The sequence below is a fragment of the Haliotis cracherodii genome, unplaced genomic scaffold (genome assembly GCF_022045235.1).
Source record: "Haliotis cracherodii isolate W230 unplaced genomic scaffold, xgHalCrac1.p SCAF_18, whole genome shotgun sequence".
NCBI lineage: Eukaryota > Metazoa > Mollusca > Gastropoda > Lepetellida > Haliotidae > Haliotis > Haliotis cracherodii.
In genome coordinates, this window is record NW_027266273.1 from 19,610,174 (window position 1) to 19,628,312 (window position 18,139).

General features: G+C 41.5%; 1 protein-coding gene across 2 annotated transcripts in view; it reads left to right on the forward strand.

Annotated features, from left to right (window-relative positions):
• The window catches only part of LOC139465854 (serine/threonine-protein kinase 11-interacting protein-like), a 35,805-nt gene that overhangs the window by 8,324 nt on the left and 9,342 nt on the right, over nt 1-18,139 (forward strand). For both annotated transcript variants that reach the window (XM_071247808.1, XM_071247807.1), the window contains exons 6-18: nt 762-833; nt 2,460-2,589; nt 2,963-3,066; nt 3,571-3,660; nt 6,335-6,376; nt 7,106-7,361; nt 8,365-8,898; nt 9,969-10,252; nt 11,056-11,127; nt 11,596-11,704; nt 11,930-12,089; nt 12,529-13,588; nt 15,797-15,897. In XM_071247808.1, the coding sequence (XP_071103909.1) occupies nt 762-833; nt 2,460-2,589; nt 2,963-3,066; nt 3,571-3,660; nt 6,335-6,376; nt 7,106-7,361; nt 8,365-8,898; nt 9,969-10,252; nt 11,056-11,127; nt 11,596-11,704; nt 11,930-12,089; nt 12,529-13,588; nt 15,797-15,897 (3,014 nt within the window). The remainder of the gene's footprint in view (nt 1-761; nt 834-2,459; nt 2,590-2,962; nt 3,067-3,570; nt 3,661-6,334; nt 6,377-7,105; nt 7,362-8,364; nt 8,899-9,968; nt 10,253-11,055; nt 11,128-11,595; nt 11,705-11,929; nt 12,090-12,528; nt 13,589-15,796; nt 15,898-18,139) is intronic.

Genomic DNA, 18,139 nt, shown 5'->3' on the forward strand with positions numbered 1-18,139 from the left:
GTACAACGTTGGTGGTGTTATACATGCAGTTCAGTAGCAGCCAGTGTGTACCTTCACTGATGTCCTAATGATAGAATCCACAACATTAATTTTCATCCTCACTTAGGAAAGTTTGAATTTGCAATCTTCCACCGAGTATACTGGCTATAGTGGGACAGACCTAGGTGGATTGCTCTAGTGAAAGGAGAGCTTGGCAGAAATTGATGGGGACCTAAGACAGTTGTGTACATAACAGAAGCTAATTTTTTTCTCTCTCTCTTTTAATGCGGTAGCATAGTGGTTAAAGCGTTTGCTCGTCACACTGAAGACCCGGGTTCGATTCTCCGCATGGGTACACAATGTGTTTGTCTGTCTGTCTGTCTGTCTGTCTGTCTGTCTCTCTCTCTCTCTCTGTCTCTCTCTCTCTCTCTCTCTCTCTCTCTCTGTCTCTCTCTCTCTGATGCAGTAGGCAATCGCTTAAACACTAAAGGAACAACAACATTGATGGTATCAAAGTTTACTATCAACATGGCTTGGTTGCACAAAGCAGCATATATTTTGTCGCAGAGAGGAACTCAGTTTCTCTTTTTATTCTCAAAGTATAGCAGTGATCTAATCAGAATAAATAAGACACAGACACATATGCTCTAACTGGGTTGTTCCATTACCTATCTAAGGTAACAGGTGGCTACTGAGCTGTGCATCTATCTGGAACTTTTGTTGTTTTACCCTGTCTGACAACTGGCTGTCTAACAAATGGGAGGTTCCCGTCCTAATTTCAGAGATTACTGCCATCTTTGGAGGTTTTTGATGTGAGCCACAACCAGCTGGAGAGGGCAGACAAGAACCTTGAGGTAGGCAACTCAAGCTATAGCAATGTCTCATCTTATATATATACATAATGTCAGAAATAGAAATGAATTTGATTTTAGCCCCACTTTGGTATCATAGATCATCATCTGTGTGTATTCTCCTTGTGTTGTCAGAGCGTGTGTCTGATGTACCAGTAGTCTGTGTGTCTGTACCAGGATTCTGTGTATCTGTGTGTCTGATGTACCAGTAGATTGTGTGTCTGATGTACCAGGATACTGTGTGTCTGTGTGTCTGATGTACCAGTAGACTGTGTGTCTGTGTGTCTGATGTACCAGGATACTCCGTGTCTGTGTGTCTGATGTACCAGGATTCTGTGTGTCTGTGTGTCTGATGTACCAGAATTCTGTGTGTCTGTGTGTCTGATGTACCAGGATACTGTGTGTCTGTGTGTCTGATGTACCAGTAGACTGTGTGTCTGATGTACCAGGATACTGTGTGTCTGTGTGTCTGATGTACCAGTAGACTGTGTGTCTGTGTGTCTGATGTACCAGTAGACTGTGTGTCTGTGTGTCTGATGTACCAGTAGACTGTGTGTCTGATGTACCAGTAGACTGTGTGTCTGTGTGTCAGATGTACCAGTAGACTGTGTGTCTGTGTGTCTGATGTACCAGGATACTGTGTGTCTGTGTGTCTGATGTACCAGTAGACTGTGTGTCTGTGTATCTGATGTACCAGTAGACTGTGTGTCTGATGTACCAGGATACTGTGTGTCTGTGTGTCTGATGTACCAGTAGACTGTGTGTCTGTGTGTCTGATGTACCAGTAGACTGTGTGTCTGTGTATCTGATGTACCAGTAGACTGTGTGTCTGATGTACCAGTAGACTGTGTGTCTGTGTGTCTGATGTACCAGGATTCTGTCTGTCTGTGTGTCTGATGTACCAGGATACTGTGTGTCTGTGTGTCTGATGTACCAGGATACTGTATGTCTGATGTACCAGTAGATTGTGTGTGTCTGATGTACCAGGATACTGTGTGTCTGTGTGTCTGATGTACCATGATACTGTATGTCTGATGTACCAGTAGTCTGTGTGTCTGTACCAGGATTCTGTGTGTTTGTTTGTCTGATGTACCAGTAGACTGTGTGTCTGATGTACCAGGATACTGTGTGTCTGATGTACCAGGATAATGTGTGTCTGTGTGTCACAGTACCAGGATACTGTGTTTCTGATGTACCAGGATAATGTGTGTCTGATGTACCAGGATATTGTGTGTCTGATGTACCAGTAGACTGTGTGTCTCTTTCTGATGTGCCACTAGACTGTGTATCTTTGTTTCATGTGCCACTAGACTGTGTATCTTTGTTTATGTGCTACTAGACTGTGTGTCTTTGTTTCATGTGCTACTAGACCGTGTATCTTTGTTTCATGTGCCACTAGACTGTGTATCTTTGTTTCATGTGCCACTAGACTATGTATCTTTGTTTCATGTGCTACTAGACTGTGTATCTTTGTTTCATGTGCTACTAGATTGTGTATCTTTGTTTCATGTGCCACTAGACTATGTATCTTTGTTTCATGTGCTACTAGACTGTGTGTCTTTGTTTCATGTGCTACTAGACCGTGTATCTTTATTTCATGTGCTACTAGACTGTGTGTCTTTGTTTCAGTACCTGACAGAGCTGCAGCGGCTCAACCTGGGCTACAACTGCCTGTCCTCGCTGCCCACCTTCTCCATCACCTGCAAGGCCAAGCTCAAGACCCTCGTCATCAAGAATAATAATCTGGATAACATCACTGGTTAGTGTTGACACACTGATATTTGTCTTCATTTCCATGTTCATGTTTTATGTAAGAAGAGACAAAATGAGTACTGATACAACCAATTCAGTGTGTTGGTGAAAGGGAGCTCTTAATATTTAATGGCATAATTTGTAGATTTCTCGACAATCACTGTGTAGTAAACATGGTAAAAGTGAATTGGTTTAAAAAATGTACATTTTATAAAACAATCCAGCTGTTAATGATTATCAAAATAATGCAAAGACAATGGCTCATTTCATGTTTCTCGACTGGTTATGACTGCACAGTTTGTGCACAGCCTCTCTATTGCAGTGTTTGATTTCTGTTGTATTATTGGTAGATAGGATCTATACATGTACTGACTGTCCAGGTGTGGAAGAGTTGACCGCCCTCCAAGAGCTGGACGTGTCCGAGAACTGTATCGCTGACCATCAGTGCCTGCATGCCCTCTCCAACCTCCTCCTGCTGTACAGAGTAAGGGCTTTCTAGTAGAGGAATACTATGTTACATTTTGGCATAAACCTATCTATGATATGAGGCATTTTGCATGTGTGATATAGCCAACATAGAGACAGTCATATCGCAAGTGGTGTAATAACTGGACCCGTATTCCACCCCCTGGGCTGATATGGCTTGTCAATGCACTTTAGATAACAATCAATATCACCCTGGGTGGTAAGAAATTGGAGTTACGTCCCTTAGTTGATGACCACTCAACTAGCTTTCCTATGATTATGTTTTCCAAACAAGGTGAAAACATAATGTATTCACTTGCAAATAGATACATTTGATATGGGGATCGTATATTCAAGGATGTGCATATTCATCAAACATGAAGAAATAAACATTTTAGTAAGGCTTCCGATGGCATGTTCTTATATGCATGTTAGCTGTTATATAGCTTGAATACTGCTGATACATAACCATTTGTTAACAACAAACAATGCATTCATGTTAGTAAACAATGTGTTGTTTCAGCTGAACACTGTGGGCAATCCCATTGTCTACCACAAGTCACACCGAGTCCTCACCATGGGCTGCGTGGCTCGACAGGTCCTCACAACACAGGTGAGAAACGTAGTGATGACAGGACATAGTCACTCACATGGTACACAGGGTATGTCACCAGTAGCAGCATCGGACAATAATCACTCACATGGCACACATGGTGTGTCACCAGTAGCAGCATCGGACAATAGTCACTCACATGGCACACATGTTATGTCACCAGTAGCAGCATCGGACAATAATCACTCACGTGGCACACATGGTGTGTCACCAGTAGCAGCATCGGACAATAGTCACTCACATGGCACACATGGTATGTCACCAGTAGCAGCATCGGACAATAGTCACTCACACGGTACACATGGTATGTCACCAGTAGCAGCATCGGACAATAATCACTCACATGGTACACATGGTATGTCACCAGTAGCAGCATCGGACTATAATCACTCACATGGCACACAGGGTATGTCACCAGTAGCAGCATTGGACAATAATCACTCACATGGCACACATGGTGTGTCACCAGTAGCAGCATTGGACAATAATCACTCACATGGTACACATGGTGTGTCACCAGTAGCAGCATCGGACAATAGTCACTCACATGGTACACAGGGTATGTCACCAGTAGCAGCATCGGACAATAGTCACTCACATGGCACACATGGTATGTCACCAGTAGCAGCATCGGACAATAGTCACTCACACGGTACACATGGTATGTCACCAGTAGCAGCATCGGACAATAATCACTCACATGGTACACATGGTATGTCACCAGTAGCAGCATCGGACAATAATCACTCACATGGCACACAGGGTATGTCACCAGTAGCAGCATTGGACAATAATCACTCACATGGTACACATGGTATGTCACCAGTAGCAGCATCGGACAATAATCACTCACATGGTACACATGGTATGTCACCAGTAGCAGCAGTGGACAATAATCACTCACATGGCACACATGGTGTGTCACCAGTAGCAGCATCGGACAATAGTCACTCACATGGTACACATGGTATGTCACCAGTAGCAGCATCGGACAATAATCACTCACATGGTACACAGGGTATGTCACCAGTAGCAGCATCGGACAATAATCACTCACATGGCACACATGGTATGTCACCAGTAGCAGCATTGGACAATAATCACTCACATGGCACACATGGTATGTCACCAGTAGCAGCAGTGGACAATAATCACTCACATGGTACACATGGTATGTCACCAGTAGCAGCAGTGGACAATAGTCACTCACATGGCACACAGGGTATGTCACCAGTAGCAGCATCGGACAATAATCACTCACATGGCACACATGGTATGTCACCAGTAGCAGCAGTGGACAATAATCACTCACATTATGGAGAGAGTGTTGAAACTTTTCTATCAATGGTTGTCCGTGAAACATGTATACAATTTGAGCTTGTAGGAGATATCTAAGGTTTCTATCTTATTAAACTTAGTCGATAGTGAGATCAAGGAAATATATGATGTTTTGATCCTCAGTGGGCATTTCATCTTGATTTTGTTTGGTTGTTAGTGAAGCTGTTCCATGTTACAACATTAGTTTCCTGGGTTTATATGTTTAGCCATTGCTGCTTGAAGATGTCATAGTTCGCAAATACCTATGGGTGTCACGATAAATTGAAATATTGATGTTTTGCTATTGGTAAGCACTCAAAGTAAATAAATCGATTGTTAAATCAGTTTCCGATCAATAGTAGTGATTTCAGTGAGGAATATCAATAGTTTTGATTGTATTTAGCATATCAATAAAATACATGCAATGTTGTTCAAATTTGTTTTTCTTGTGATCATGAGTGGTAGTAATTTACACATGGTAATGTGGAAGTTTCTTTTTCTTGAATTATTAGATTAATGGAAAAACAAATCAGTCATGTCTCAATCTTTCCTTTTTATTCGTTGTTATGGTTATTAAATTCAAAGGAAACTTTAGTTCCAAGGCTTCATTCCTCTAAAATCCATCTAAAATGATACACAGAAAACTATCAATATTTATCGCAATAGTTGCTTGCAATATCAATTATCGCAATAGTTTCTTTCAATATCAATGGTTACCGCAATAGTGATTTCCACACCAATAGTCACCCCTACAAATACCCATTTGCAAGCAGTGATTTTTTATCTTGTTGACTTGAAACGGTTATGTGTTGAAACTAGATAACAAATATTGTCTTGGGTAATCAAAGCAACACCTTGGTATTCCAAGTGATGCAGGAATTCTGTATCAAGAGTTGAAAGAGCTTACAGGGGAGGTCATCTGTTATTTCCAATAGCCTTTAACTTATTGTCTCGTTTAAGGGCGGTCGGGTAGCCTAGTGGTTAAAGCGTTGGCTTGTCACAGCGAAAACCCGGGTTCGATTTCCCGACAAGGGTACAATGTGTGAAGCCCATGTCTGGTGTCCCCCGCTGGAATATTGCCTAAAGCGGCATAAAACCATATTCACTCACTCACTATTGTCTAGTTTATTTCGTAGATATCAAGTGATGATAACAACTGTTGTATATCTTGTATGGCTGTTAGCCTCATTACAAAATTACCGCAGCAGTCCCAACTGATGTGCTTGATGTATGCAGTATTTGCAGGTAAACCGTCAGCACTGGGTGGGTTGTGTTGGTCATAATATAGCATGTGGAATGAATTGATGTCGCATGTTGACATATTGTAAACAAAGAGCATTTCTGATATTATTTTCAGTTTGAACTGGATGGAAAGAAGTTGTCAACATCTGAAATTGCTGTAAGTATGCTCAATATTGAGGACGGAACAGTCTGAGTGAAAACATTTGCATCATGTCAGTGATGTCTGAAACATGCCAGGAATACCCTGGTGCCGATATGGGTTTATTTTGTCTAAGGGTGATGAGACTATATCTGACTAACGGTTCCAAGTTACTTTGCTATTTGTATTTCAATCTATGTTTGATGGGTTTCCGGGTCAGAATAGATCCCCACCAACCCATGCTTGTTGTAAGTGCCAGTGTTTCACCTGGCTGTTGGCGTTTCATTGTGCCTCAATGGTATTGATTGTTGTTCATGCTGTCAACCACTGGATTTAATTGAAGAACACTGTGACATTATTGCTTTAATATTGCGGACTACTGCATATCACTACATTCATCACTGATCGCTTCCATGGTCGAGTTGTAGAGCACTGTCCAGAAGGTCCAGGGTTTGATCCCCGGCCGTATGATACCAAAAGATGTTAAAAAATGGTACTTGTTGTTACCCTGTCTGGCACACAACATTAAGGGGCTTAAACAAGGTAATTGGGTTAAACTGTATCTCAGTGGGCTAGCAGTATAAATCGGCATTAGTCCGGATTAGTACAAGTACAAGCAGTACACACGCACACACGCACGCACGTTGCTATACAAGTGCAGTAACCTTGGAAGCGACGATAAACCCCATTTCACCTCCCCTCTCGTTCATCACTTACTCTACAGGAGTCATTATGTTTGCCTTCCAGGTAGCACAACAACGACCGCATTTTGTGAATTCATCTCGTCGACCATCGTCTCTTGCTCATAATGTGATAACCCAAGGTGGCCGTTTCCGCGATCATAACGACTCCGGAGAGTTCAGTTTCAACGAGTCAGATGGTATTGCCACCTCCCTTTCTGTAGGTAAAAAAAAGAAGGGGAAAAAACGCAATAAACGGGCAAAGGAGATAGCAGACATGGATTCATCTGCTACTGAGGTGTCTTCCCCTGAAGGATCTTACAGTAGGTTAAGCCCAGACAATGGCTGTGCTGTACGATAATGGTCACGATGAATATCCAGCCGTGTTTATTCACATTTTGTAGATATCATCATGACTAGTGTTGATCAAACTTTAGGATTGTTGTAGATTAGCTGCATGTTCTGGAGTCCATGTTATGTTTCAGTCTGGACACCGTGATTATCATACCCCAGTCCTTAAAGGGCAGGGGTATATAGTCAAACCGAGGAATTCCGTCCATCATGTCAAGGACATATTTTTGTGTGACCTAGGACTTGAAAAATACAGCATAGATTCTTTTCAAACTAGGTGAACACTTTCTATGCCAATAGGAGGGATGCAGTGTATTAAGTTTGATTTCAATACTTGGGTTTTCTGATAAAATACAGCTATTTTTCATTTTTTGAAGTAAACATTTGTGTGACCTATAACTTGAACACAACTGCATGGATTCTTTTCAAATTTGGCGAACAGTCTCCATACTAATAGAAGAACGGCAGTGCAAAGTTTGATTTTGATGGGTGGAATTTCTGAGAAAATATGAATTTTTAGATGTTTTGAACTTAGACATATGTTGGAGTCAAAGTCAGGGGTGTTAGTGTGCTTACTTTTTGCCTTGTAATAATTATTTTTAGTAGTAGTAGTAGCAGTAGTAGTAGTAGTATCAATATTATGTATTTGAATAGCGCACTATCCAATTTTGACTGCTCAAATGCGCTTAGACCATGAATTTTCATTCTCAACTCCCTGGGGAGTATGCAACCCAAGTTACCTGTGAAGTGTTAGAGATTAACAGCCACATTACCATCTCATCCTACCTTGTTCCTGCAGTTGAGGAATTTAGTTGCTGCAGTTCCAGGGTTTTCAGTTTTGTATTTGGCACTGAGAGGTTATAAGTTGCATTATTCAAATATATGAAGAAAGGAAATAATTTAAGTCTCTATGCATTGTGAACATTCTTAAAAGTCATAACACAATTAACATGTATGAATATTGTGTGTAAATAGGTTCAACCAAGGGAGACTACTTCGCACAACACACCAATACCCGGCAGGCGGTGGAGATGCTGCGAGACCACTACGGCCCCAACTGGCTGCAGGCCATTCCCCACTTCAATAGTGACACGGGCCGGAGTGATGCCTCCAACAGTGCAGCAAGTGACTCGGACACAACCAGCAAGGTCGTGAACAACACCACCAGCAAGACCTCCAGCAAGACCTCCAGCAATATCTCCAGCAAGGACACTGGCAGGGAGACCAAGACATCAGCCACAACTTCGCCTCAGCCAGCTGTGATGAGGAATGGATTGTCTGAGAGCGTCCCTACAGCAGATGATCTGTACCTGAATGAACCGGTGCGGTTACTCAGCCTGTCCCGTTCTGCCGAGGAGGAGGGGACAGAGATGAAGAAGCAGAATGGACATGGAGGCAACCTTTCACAGGTGTCTGATTTTAGCAACAGTAAGGCGGTTCCGGCAGTCAGACAGGAGAGTTCAGGGTTTGAGTGGACGAGGAGCGAGGATGAAGAGATTGAGTCTTATGGTAATGTCTTCCACATCATTGCTTCCTTAATTTGATATTTTGGTGCAGGGTGATTTTATTATTGAATTGGTTAGAAATCATCATCTTGTGAACTTTACGTTGAATTGCAGAGTAACCATGTTGTCATGGTAACATGCAGAGCCACTAATCTTTTATGTAAGATTAAACTGTAAAAAAAGGTTTCGAATGTATCAAGCAATTTCAGACAAATGGTCGCTAAATGTAGGGCTAAGATGGGTACCTGGGACGGGTGGGTACTGAGTAGGACCAGGGTACCCCATGGTTAGTCACATGATATATTGTTTAATGACAAAAATTATCTAGAACTCTATGGTTACACTAGAAGTCACTAATGTTCAAATTTCTTTCTGACTATGCACCCATTCCTTCTGACTTTTCATATGGCAGAATAAAGATATAACTAAAGTCAACTCCAACGTTTGCATGACCATAAATATGTTTTGAAAGTACTGTGGTAAAAAAAAAAAAAAAAAATCCCAATCTGACATTTTGTATTACTTGAGACCTACAGTGGGTACCCGGGTAGGGTCAGGTAATAGGGGCCTGGGTACCCGGGTAGTCAATTTGGACTCGTCCCAGTCCAGCTAAATGCATATTGTTTTGGGGCGTTTAATTTTATTGAAATGACTGCTATTGTGTACTGTGCAGTTTCCCTCAACAGGACTAACACTCATGTTCACATTGATCTGACCGCCTCCATGGTCTAGTGGTAGAGCCTTCGCCCGGAGAGCAGAAGGTCCGGAGTTCGATCCCCGTCCGCGTCATACCAAAAGACACTGAAAGATGGTACTTGTTGTTACCCTGCCTGGCGCTCGGCATTAAGGGGCTTAAACAAGGACTGGTCGGCTCGGAGTCAGTATTATGTGTCTGAGTGAAGTATTCATGTTAAACTGCGTCATGGTATCTCAGTGTTCTAGCTCTATAAATCGGCATCAGTCCGGACTAGTACAAGCAGCCACACACATACATGTGCATGCACGTCGCTATATTAAACGATGTTAAACCCCATTTCACCTCACCTTAACATTGATCTTTGGCACATTTTTCAGGGGAAGAAAGTGAACCATTTATAGTGTTCCTGAAGCAGAGGAACTTTGAGCAGATGTTAGTTACTGTGAACCAGCGATACATCCTGGAAAAGAACTTGAATGGAGTAATAACGGAAAGACTTGACTTGAAATCACTGCTGTCCCTCGACCAGTCAGAAGACAGTGTAGACCATGAGGATGTGATAGGAAACGTATTGATGCCTCATTTGCAGCTGTCGTTTGACTACGTTAGGAAAGACAGACGGGAACGAGTTTATGTTATGGAAAATGAAGACAGTGCGCAGGTGAATACTGGTATTATGATCTTATCTTTGTTGTATAATACAAGTTATTACAACTGTTGTTGAGGGGAATTGGTGGCTGTGTAGTCTGAGGCGTTGTGAGGCTGTGGTGTTGAGTTGTCTCCCTTAGCAAGGATCTGCTAGATACCCACATTAATCTATCTAAGTTCTGTTTGTCCCTTAGGCACGCCAGAAACCTTTGAGATCCGTGAAAATATGGGGTAGAATAGGTCTTCAGCCACCCTTGCTTGTCATAAGAGGCGACTAACGTGATCTGGTGGTTAGGCTTTGTGACTTGGTTGATGGATGTCATCGTATCCCAATTGCATCTATCGATGCTCATGATGTCAATCACTGGATTGTCTGGTTCAGACTTGATTATTTACAGACCGCCGTCATATAGCTGGAATATTGCTGAGTGCGGGGTTAAACAACAAACAAACAAAAGAAACCTTGTATCATGGGTTCGAATCCCAGTTAGCCCCGGTGATCTATGAAGATTTGCCAGTACCATACCCATGCTCGTGGGTTTTTTACCAAAGTGGTAAACATCTGAGACTGCAAACACACTCTGACGTAACTTGAATACTGTTCAAAGCAGTGTTAAACCCAACTCACTCACTCACTCACTCACTCACTCACTCACTCACTCACTCACTCACTCACTCACTCACTCACTCACTCACTCACTCACTCACTCACTCACTCACTCACTCGATTGAAGTACTACAGAAGCATACCTCAAGGATCCTAGACCCTCGGTTAACTTCCAACACTGATATTCATGTTGGCATTATTGTTTTCAGAAAATGTGTGATTTACTTCAACCATTCTTATACGAAAGGGAACTGAAGTCACTGCCAAAGTTTGTCTATCAGGTGAGTGTTCATGGATGATTCCATTTTGAAGGTAAATGAGGTGTTGGTTTGATACATCTTCATCAGAGATGGCAGTTGAAAATAACAATGTCTAAAAAATGTACCACAGATTGTATAACAGCAATGGTCAAGAAATGCTGGCAGATCTTGAAATGAAAGCAGATGAATATTTTTGTGTCTATGTCTACTCTATTACATGATTTAAGGACCCGTGAAGATCCAGGGTAGAATAGGTCTTCAGTAACCCCATGCTTGTCGTAAGATGCGACTAACGGGATCGTGTGGTCAGGCTCGCTGACTTGGTTGATGCATGTCATCGTATCTCAATTGCATGGATCGATGCTCACGATGTCAATCACTGGATTGTCTGGTCAAGAGTGTGGCGTTAAACAACAAACAAATAACATGATATAAGAACATTTGGTACAGTACATAACTTAAGCTTGAACAGAATACTTGTGGTTGTAGTGCCTGAAATGTTCGCACAACTTCAGTGGGGTAGAAGGGAAACCCCTGCCCAACCAAACGTCTATGCCAAGGGTGGGATCCACCAAAGATCTTGCTTTCATGAGTCAGGGTAAGAAACTATTTTCACAGCAAGCGTGTGAGTTTGGTTTTAATGCTCACGTTGATCATTAATCTGCCACATGTCTGAAGCAGATGTTAAGAATTTGCAAATTGGAATGTCAAAATTTTTTCATTAGTATGAATAATGTTTTAGCTATGCAAATGCAAAGGTGACTTGTATTTCCCTGATTCTGCTGATAACAGTGGTTCAATATCTGGTGTTTCTGTCGTCCAGTGAGTGTGATGTACCAGTGCCCGAAGTGTGGGAGTGACCATGTGATCCAAGTGGAGAAGACCGTGGACTCGCAGCCATCCTCAGCACTGTCCACCCCTGTCGGCTCCTACTCCAGCTCCAGTGGCAGTTTCCTCAGTCCGGGCCGCGGACAGCGCTCAGAGTGCGTAATTGGCAGAATTGCAGGCAAAATCCTGTTCATTCCAACAAGAATATTTTATCCATGATTCTGAAGAACACTTGAAGAATTACTTCCCGTGATAAATCAATCTGCTTTGATTTTCAGTTTATCAGCTGAATTGATGTGAAGAAGAAACATTCTAAGCTTTGTATAATATTCCATAGTTGTCAAATTTTGGGATTGGTGATCTGTAAACCTGAGAAATAAAACAACTCATGCTCACATAAACGTTTTAAGGCTAAGTCCTGAATCATTAAGATGATCCGACCATTAATAATTAAAGTAACACATCAGTGTACTTATATGTATTTTCAATCTTTATACCTTATTTGTTATGTAAGAAATAAGTAAGATACGTAAACTTTGATTGATTGGTTGCAGTCTGTAGCTTAGCATTTTCAAGATTTGAACCCTTTTTCAGCTCTCAAGGATTTGTACCTAGTCCTTTGGCTAAGTCTACCCCTCGGAAACCACACACGTCAACGAATGTTGTAGAGCAAGTGCAGAGTGTGCGGCGAAATCTGTATTCCGATAACCAATCACTGGATACTGCAGCCAGACCAAGAAGCAATGCATTTGTTGAAAACACTGAAACACCAAGGACAAAAACCAATAGTTTAGAATCTCAGATAGAATCCGTGACGACTCCCATAGAGAACAAAGCATTCAGACGGCAGTCCTGGTCAGACATGGACCACGGCTTGATGAACAAAGTGTCTTATCCTCGTATCGCATCTCAGGACAGTGACATCACAATATTGACTAACCCCAGCGAGGGCAGTATAGCGGTTATATCCGAGTCGAGTTCTGAGACGTTGTCAGCCCTCACACCGATGGAGGATAGAAAGAGCATTAAGGAAGTGTTGGAGGAAGAGGTGGGAGATAAGGAGATGGGGAACATCATCAACGAAGAGGAGAGGGGGAACGTTTTCAAGGAGGAGGTGAAGGGGAACAATTTCAAGGAGGAGGTGATTGTCAGAAGTGCCTCCGAACCTAAACACTTTCACATTCCTGCTGAACAGAACGATGTCGGCTTCGATAAGGATGTTACACCGATGGGATCGCCGTTATCCAACAGTATTTGTAGCAGCATGGTGTCGAGTGTTTATCAGAACTCAGGTCTCGATGGTACCAAGGAAGACTCCAAGAGTGAGAGTAGTCCCTCAAGAGTGAGTGAGGTGGTGGCAGGAAGTGACGGAACTGATACACCTAGTATCTATGACAGTGGGATTGCGTCCAGTCTTGGGAAAGACAAACGGACTAGCTTCCATGATAAGAGTGACACTGCGTCGGACATCAATGTGATCGTGACGGAGGGGGCTGGCGTGGAGTTGGTGGAGGATGGGCAGGAGGAGGTTCAGACAAGGGGGAGGTCCCATGCAGTGTATGAACATCCCTTTACCCATGTCGACCACCATCTCAAGCTGCATCTCATGATGAGCGTGTTCGATGATAACGAGGAATTTGAGTGTATATTGAAGGTAATTCTTTAATGTGTAGAATTCTCAGATTGACAAGTAGAATGGCCTGGTTTGTTTATATAGGCACCAAAGCATCCAGAAGACTGGCATTATTGTTTTTTTGGTGTTACAGTACTAAAACACACAGAACCAAGGTAATTGTCATATGTGAGGTTAGTGAATGTTTAGGAAATTGAACATGTATGGCTATTGATGTTTTGTGAAAAGTTTTAATGAATCACATTGTCCCCTGTCAGTGATGTCACAATTCACCAATGTATTGATATTTTGATAGTATTCTCAGATGACATGATATGCGATGCACACTTACCCCATACCTGTAACGATTCATATTTTAATACTGTATCTTTTCACACATTGACTTGACTTTGTTGACAAATTGGGTTCCACCTACATTTTAATGCACAATTTTATCATAATTCATTTATGTTATATCGACATTGTACAGTGTAGATCTACATAGTTTTAAGACTCAAATGCTGTTTGAGTTTTTTTCTGATAGTGGTATCAGGTCATCCCTACATGCCAGTGCATATATCAGAATAATACCTGTCAGTATTTCATTGCGGTGTATATTTCAGTGTAAGACCTGTCAGTATCTCATGCAGGTATATATTTCAGTATAATACCTGTCAGTATTTTATGTAGGTGTATATTTCAGTATAATACCTGTCAGTATTTCATTGCGGTGTATATTTCAGTATAATACCTGTCAGTATTTTATGTAGGTGTATATTTCAGTATAATACCTGTCAGTATTTCATTGCGGTGTATATTTCAGTATAATACCTGTCAGTATTTTATGTAGGTGTATATTTCAGTATAATACCTGTCAGTATTTTATGTAGGTGTATATTTCAGTATAATACCTGTCAGTATTTTATGCAGGTGTAGACCGCCTCCGTGGTCTAGAGGTAGAGCGTCCGCCCAGAGAGCGGAAGGTCCGGGGTTTGATCCCCAACCGTGTCATATCAAATGACGTTAAAAGATGGTACTTCTTGTTACCCTGTCTGGCGCTCGGCATTAAGAGGACTGATCGGCTCGGAGTCAGTTTACTGTGTCTGAGTGGGGTATTCATGTCAAACTGCAGCATGGTATCTCAGTGGGCTAGCACTATAAATTGGCATCAGTCTGGACAAGTACAAGCCGCCACACACACACAAGCGTGCATGCACGTCGCTATATAAGTGAAATAATCTTGGACACAATGTTAAACACCATTTCACCTCACCTTTTATGCAGGTGTATATTTCAGTATAATACCTGTCAGTACCCCATGTCGGTGTATATATCAGTGTAACACATGTCAGTAGCTCTTGCATGTGTACATTCCAGTGTCATGCATGTCAGTATCGCATGTTGGTGTATATATATATATCAATGTAACACCTGCTAGCATCCCTTGTTGGCGTATTTTCCAGTGTAATGTGTGTCACTGTCAGTATCTGATGTCAGTGATACTGACGAGCGTTACACTGAAATATTCACTAACATGACATTTTGACATACATTTCACCGGAATGTACACCAACCATGAGATACTGACATGACTGAAATTTACACCGACATGGAATACTCACACTCATTACACTGAAATATACACTTATGTGAGATACTGACACATGTTATACGTATCTCATGTAGGTTTATATTTCAGTGCAAAGCATATCAGTACCCCATGTATATTTCACTGTGGTTCGCCCCAGTTGTGTTTCTAGGTTTGTCAGCACCCTACCCGTGCTTGTTGTTTTCACCAAAGTGGTAAACGTCTGAGACCTGCATCACTTCAGGCTATCCTCCTACATGAAGCAGACATGGTGTGATACAACTGGAATACTGTTCAAAGCCATGTTAAGCCCAACTCACTCACTCACACACTATATTTCAGGGTAATCACTGTCTGTATCCCATGTAAGTGTATATTTCAGTGTAATGTATGCTAAGATCTCATGCTGGTGTATATTTCAGTGTAATGTATGTTGACATCTCATGTCGGTGTATATTTCAGTGTAATGTATGTCAATATCTCATGCCGGTGTATATTTCAGTGTAATGCATGTCAATATCACATGTCGGTGTATATTTCAGTGTAATGTATGTCAATATCACATGTCGGTGTATATTTCAGTGTGATGTATGTCAATATCACATGTCGGTGTATATTTCAGTGTAATGTATGTCAATATCTCATGTCGGTGTATATTTCAGTGTGATGCCTGTCAGTATCTGGTGGAGGAGGAGTTCAAAGCTATTCTGGTGATGACAGCAACCAAGTTCTACGTGTTTAAAGTGGCATCTGATTCCTCAAGGTTGGCAGTACATTGTATCTTAACTTATTCTATATTAAACCGACCACTGATATTCATTGTAGGGGATACGTTACATTGTACTCTTGTACACTGTTTGAACTCTTGTACAATATTTGATCTCTTGTACAATATTTGATCTCTTGTACAATATTTGATCTCTTGTACAATATTTGATCTCTTGTACAATATTTGATTTCTAGTACAATATTTGATCTCTTGTACAATATTTGATCTCTTGTACAATATTTGATCTCTTGTACAATATTTGACCTCTTGCAATAATGTCAGCCTCCCAGCCCCTAGAAAATATGAAATGATGGGTCTCTAAGCAGTGCTAAGTGGACCAGACCGTAATGGTGACCTAGTTATTAATAAGTCAGTCAAATGATATCCCAAGTGATAAGGGTGGTTGCTTAGGCAAACCTCAAGATTTCATAACCACAAAACCGTCTCGATATATCTCGAAGGACTAACTCTTTGCAACACACTCAGAGCATTTATGCTTGGTTACCCTTCACAATTACCATTTGTTGCAGTGAGACTGTATGAAGCTGTTTGTTGCAGTGAGACTGTATGAAGCTGTTTGTTGCAGTGAGACTGTATGAAGCTGTTTGTTGCAGTGAGACTGTATGACAGTTTGTTGCAGTGAGACTGTATCATGCTGTATGAATCTGTTTGTTGCAGTGAGACTGTATGAATCTGTTTGTTGCAGTGAGACTGTATGAAGCTGTTTGTTGCAGTGAGACTGTATGAAGCTGTTTGTTGCAGTGAGACTGTATGAAGCTGTTTGTTGCAGTGAGACTGTATAAATCTGTTTGTTGCAGTGAGACTGTATGAATCTGTTTGTTGCAGTGAGACTGTATGAAGCTTTTTGTTGCAATGAGACTGTATGAAGCTTTTTGTTGCAGTGAGACTGTATGAATCTGTTTGTTGCAGTGAGACTGTATGAAGCTTTTTGTTGCAGTGAGACTGTATGAAGCTTTTTGTTGCAGTGAGACTGTATTAAGCTGTTTGTTGCAGTGAGACTGTATGACAGTTTGTTGCAGTGAGACTGTATCATGCTGTATGAATCTGTTTGTTGCAGTGAGACTGTATGAATCTGTTTGTTGCAGTGAGACTGTATGAATCTGTTTGTTGCAGTGAGACTGTATGAATCTGTTTGTTGCAGTGAGACTGTATGAAGCTGTTTGTGGCAGTGAGACTGTGTGATCTATCTATTGCAGTGAGACTGTATGAAGCTTTTTGTTGCAATGAGACTGTATTAAGCTGTTTGTTGCAGTGAGACTGTATGAATCTGTTTGTTGCAGTGAGACTGTATGAATCTGTTTGTTGCAGTGAGACTGTATGAATCTGTTTGTTGCAGTGAGACTGTATGAAGCTGTTTGTTGCAGTAAGACTGTATGAATCTGTTTGTTGCAATGAGACTGTATGAATCTGTTTGTTGCAGTGAGACTGTATGAAGCTGTTTGTTGCAGTGAGACTGTATGACAGTTTGTTGCAGTGAGACTGTGTGAATCTGTCTGTTGCAGTGAGACTGTATGAAGCTGTTTGTTGCAGTGAGACTGTATGACAGTTTGTTGCAGTGAGACCGTATGAATCTGTTTGTTGCAGTGAGACTGTATGAAGCTGTTTGTTGCAGTGAGACTGTATGAATCTGTTTGTTGCAGTGAGACTGTATGAATCTGTTTGTTGCAGTGAGACTGTATGAAGCTGTTTGTTGCAGTGAGACTGTATGAAGCTTTTTGTTGCAATGAGACTGTATGACAGTTTGTTGCAGTGAGACTGTGTGAATCTGTCTGTTGCAGTGAGACTGTATCATGCTGTATGAATCTGTTTGTTGCAGTGAGACTGTATGAAGCTATTTGTTGCAGTGAGACTGTATGAATCTGTTTGTTGCAGTGAGACTGTATGAAGCTGTTTGTTGCAGTGAGACTGTATCATGCTGTATGAATCTGTTTGTTGCAGTGAGACTGTATTAAGCTGTTTGTTGCAGTGAGACTGTATCATGCTGTATGAATCTGTTTGTTGCAGTGAGACTGTATGAAGCTATTTGTTGCAGTGAGACTGTATGAATCTGTTTGTTGCAGTGAGACTGTATGAAGCTGTTTGTTGCAGTGAGACTGTATCATGCTGTATGAATCTGTTTGTTGCAGTGAGACTGTATGAAGCTGTTTGTTGCAGTGAGACTGTATCATGCTGTATGAATCTGTTTGTTGCAGTGAGACTGTATTAAGCTGTTTGT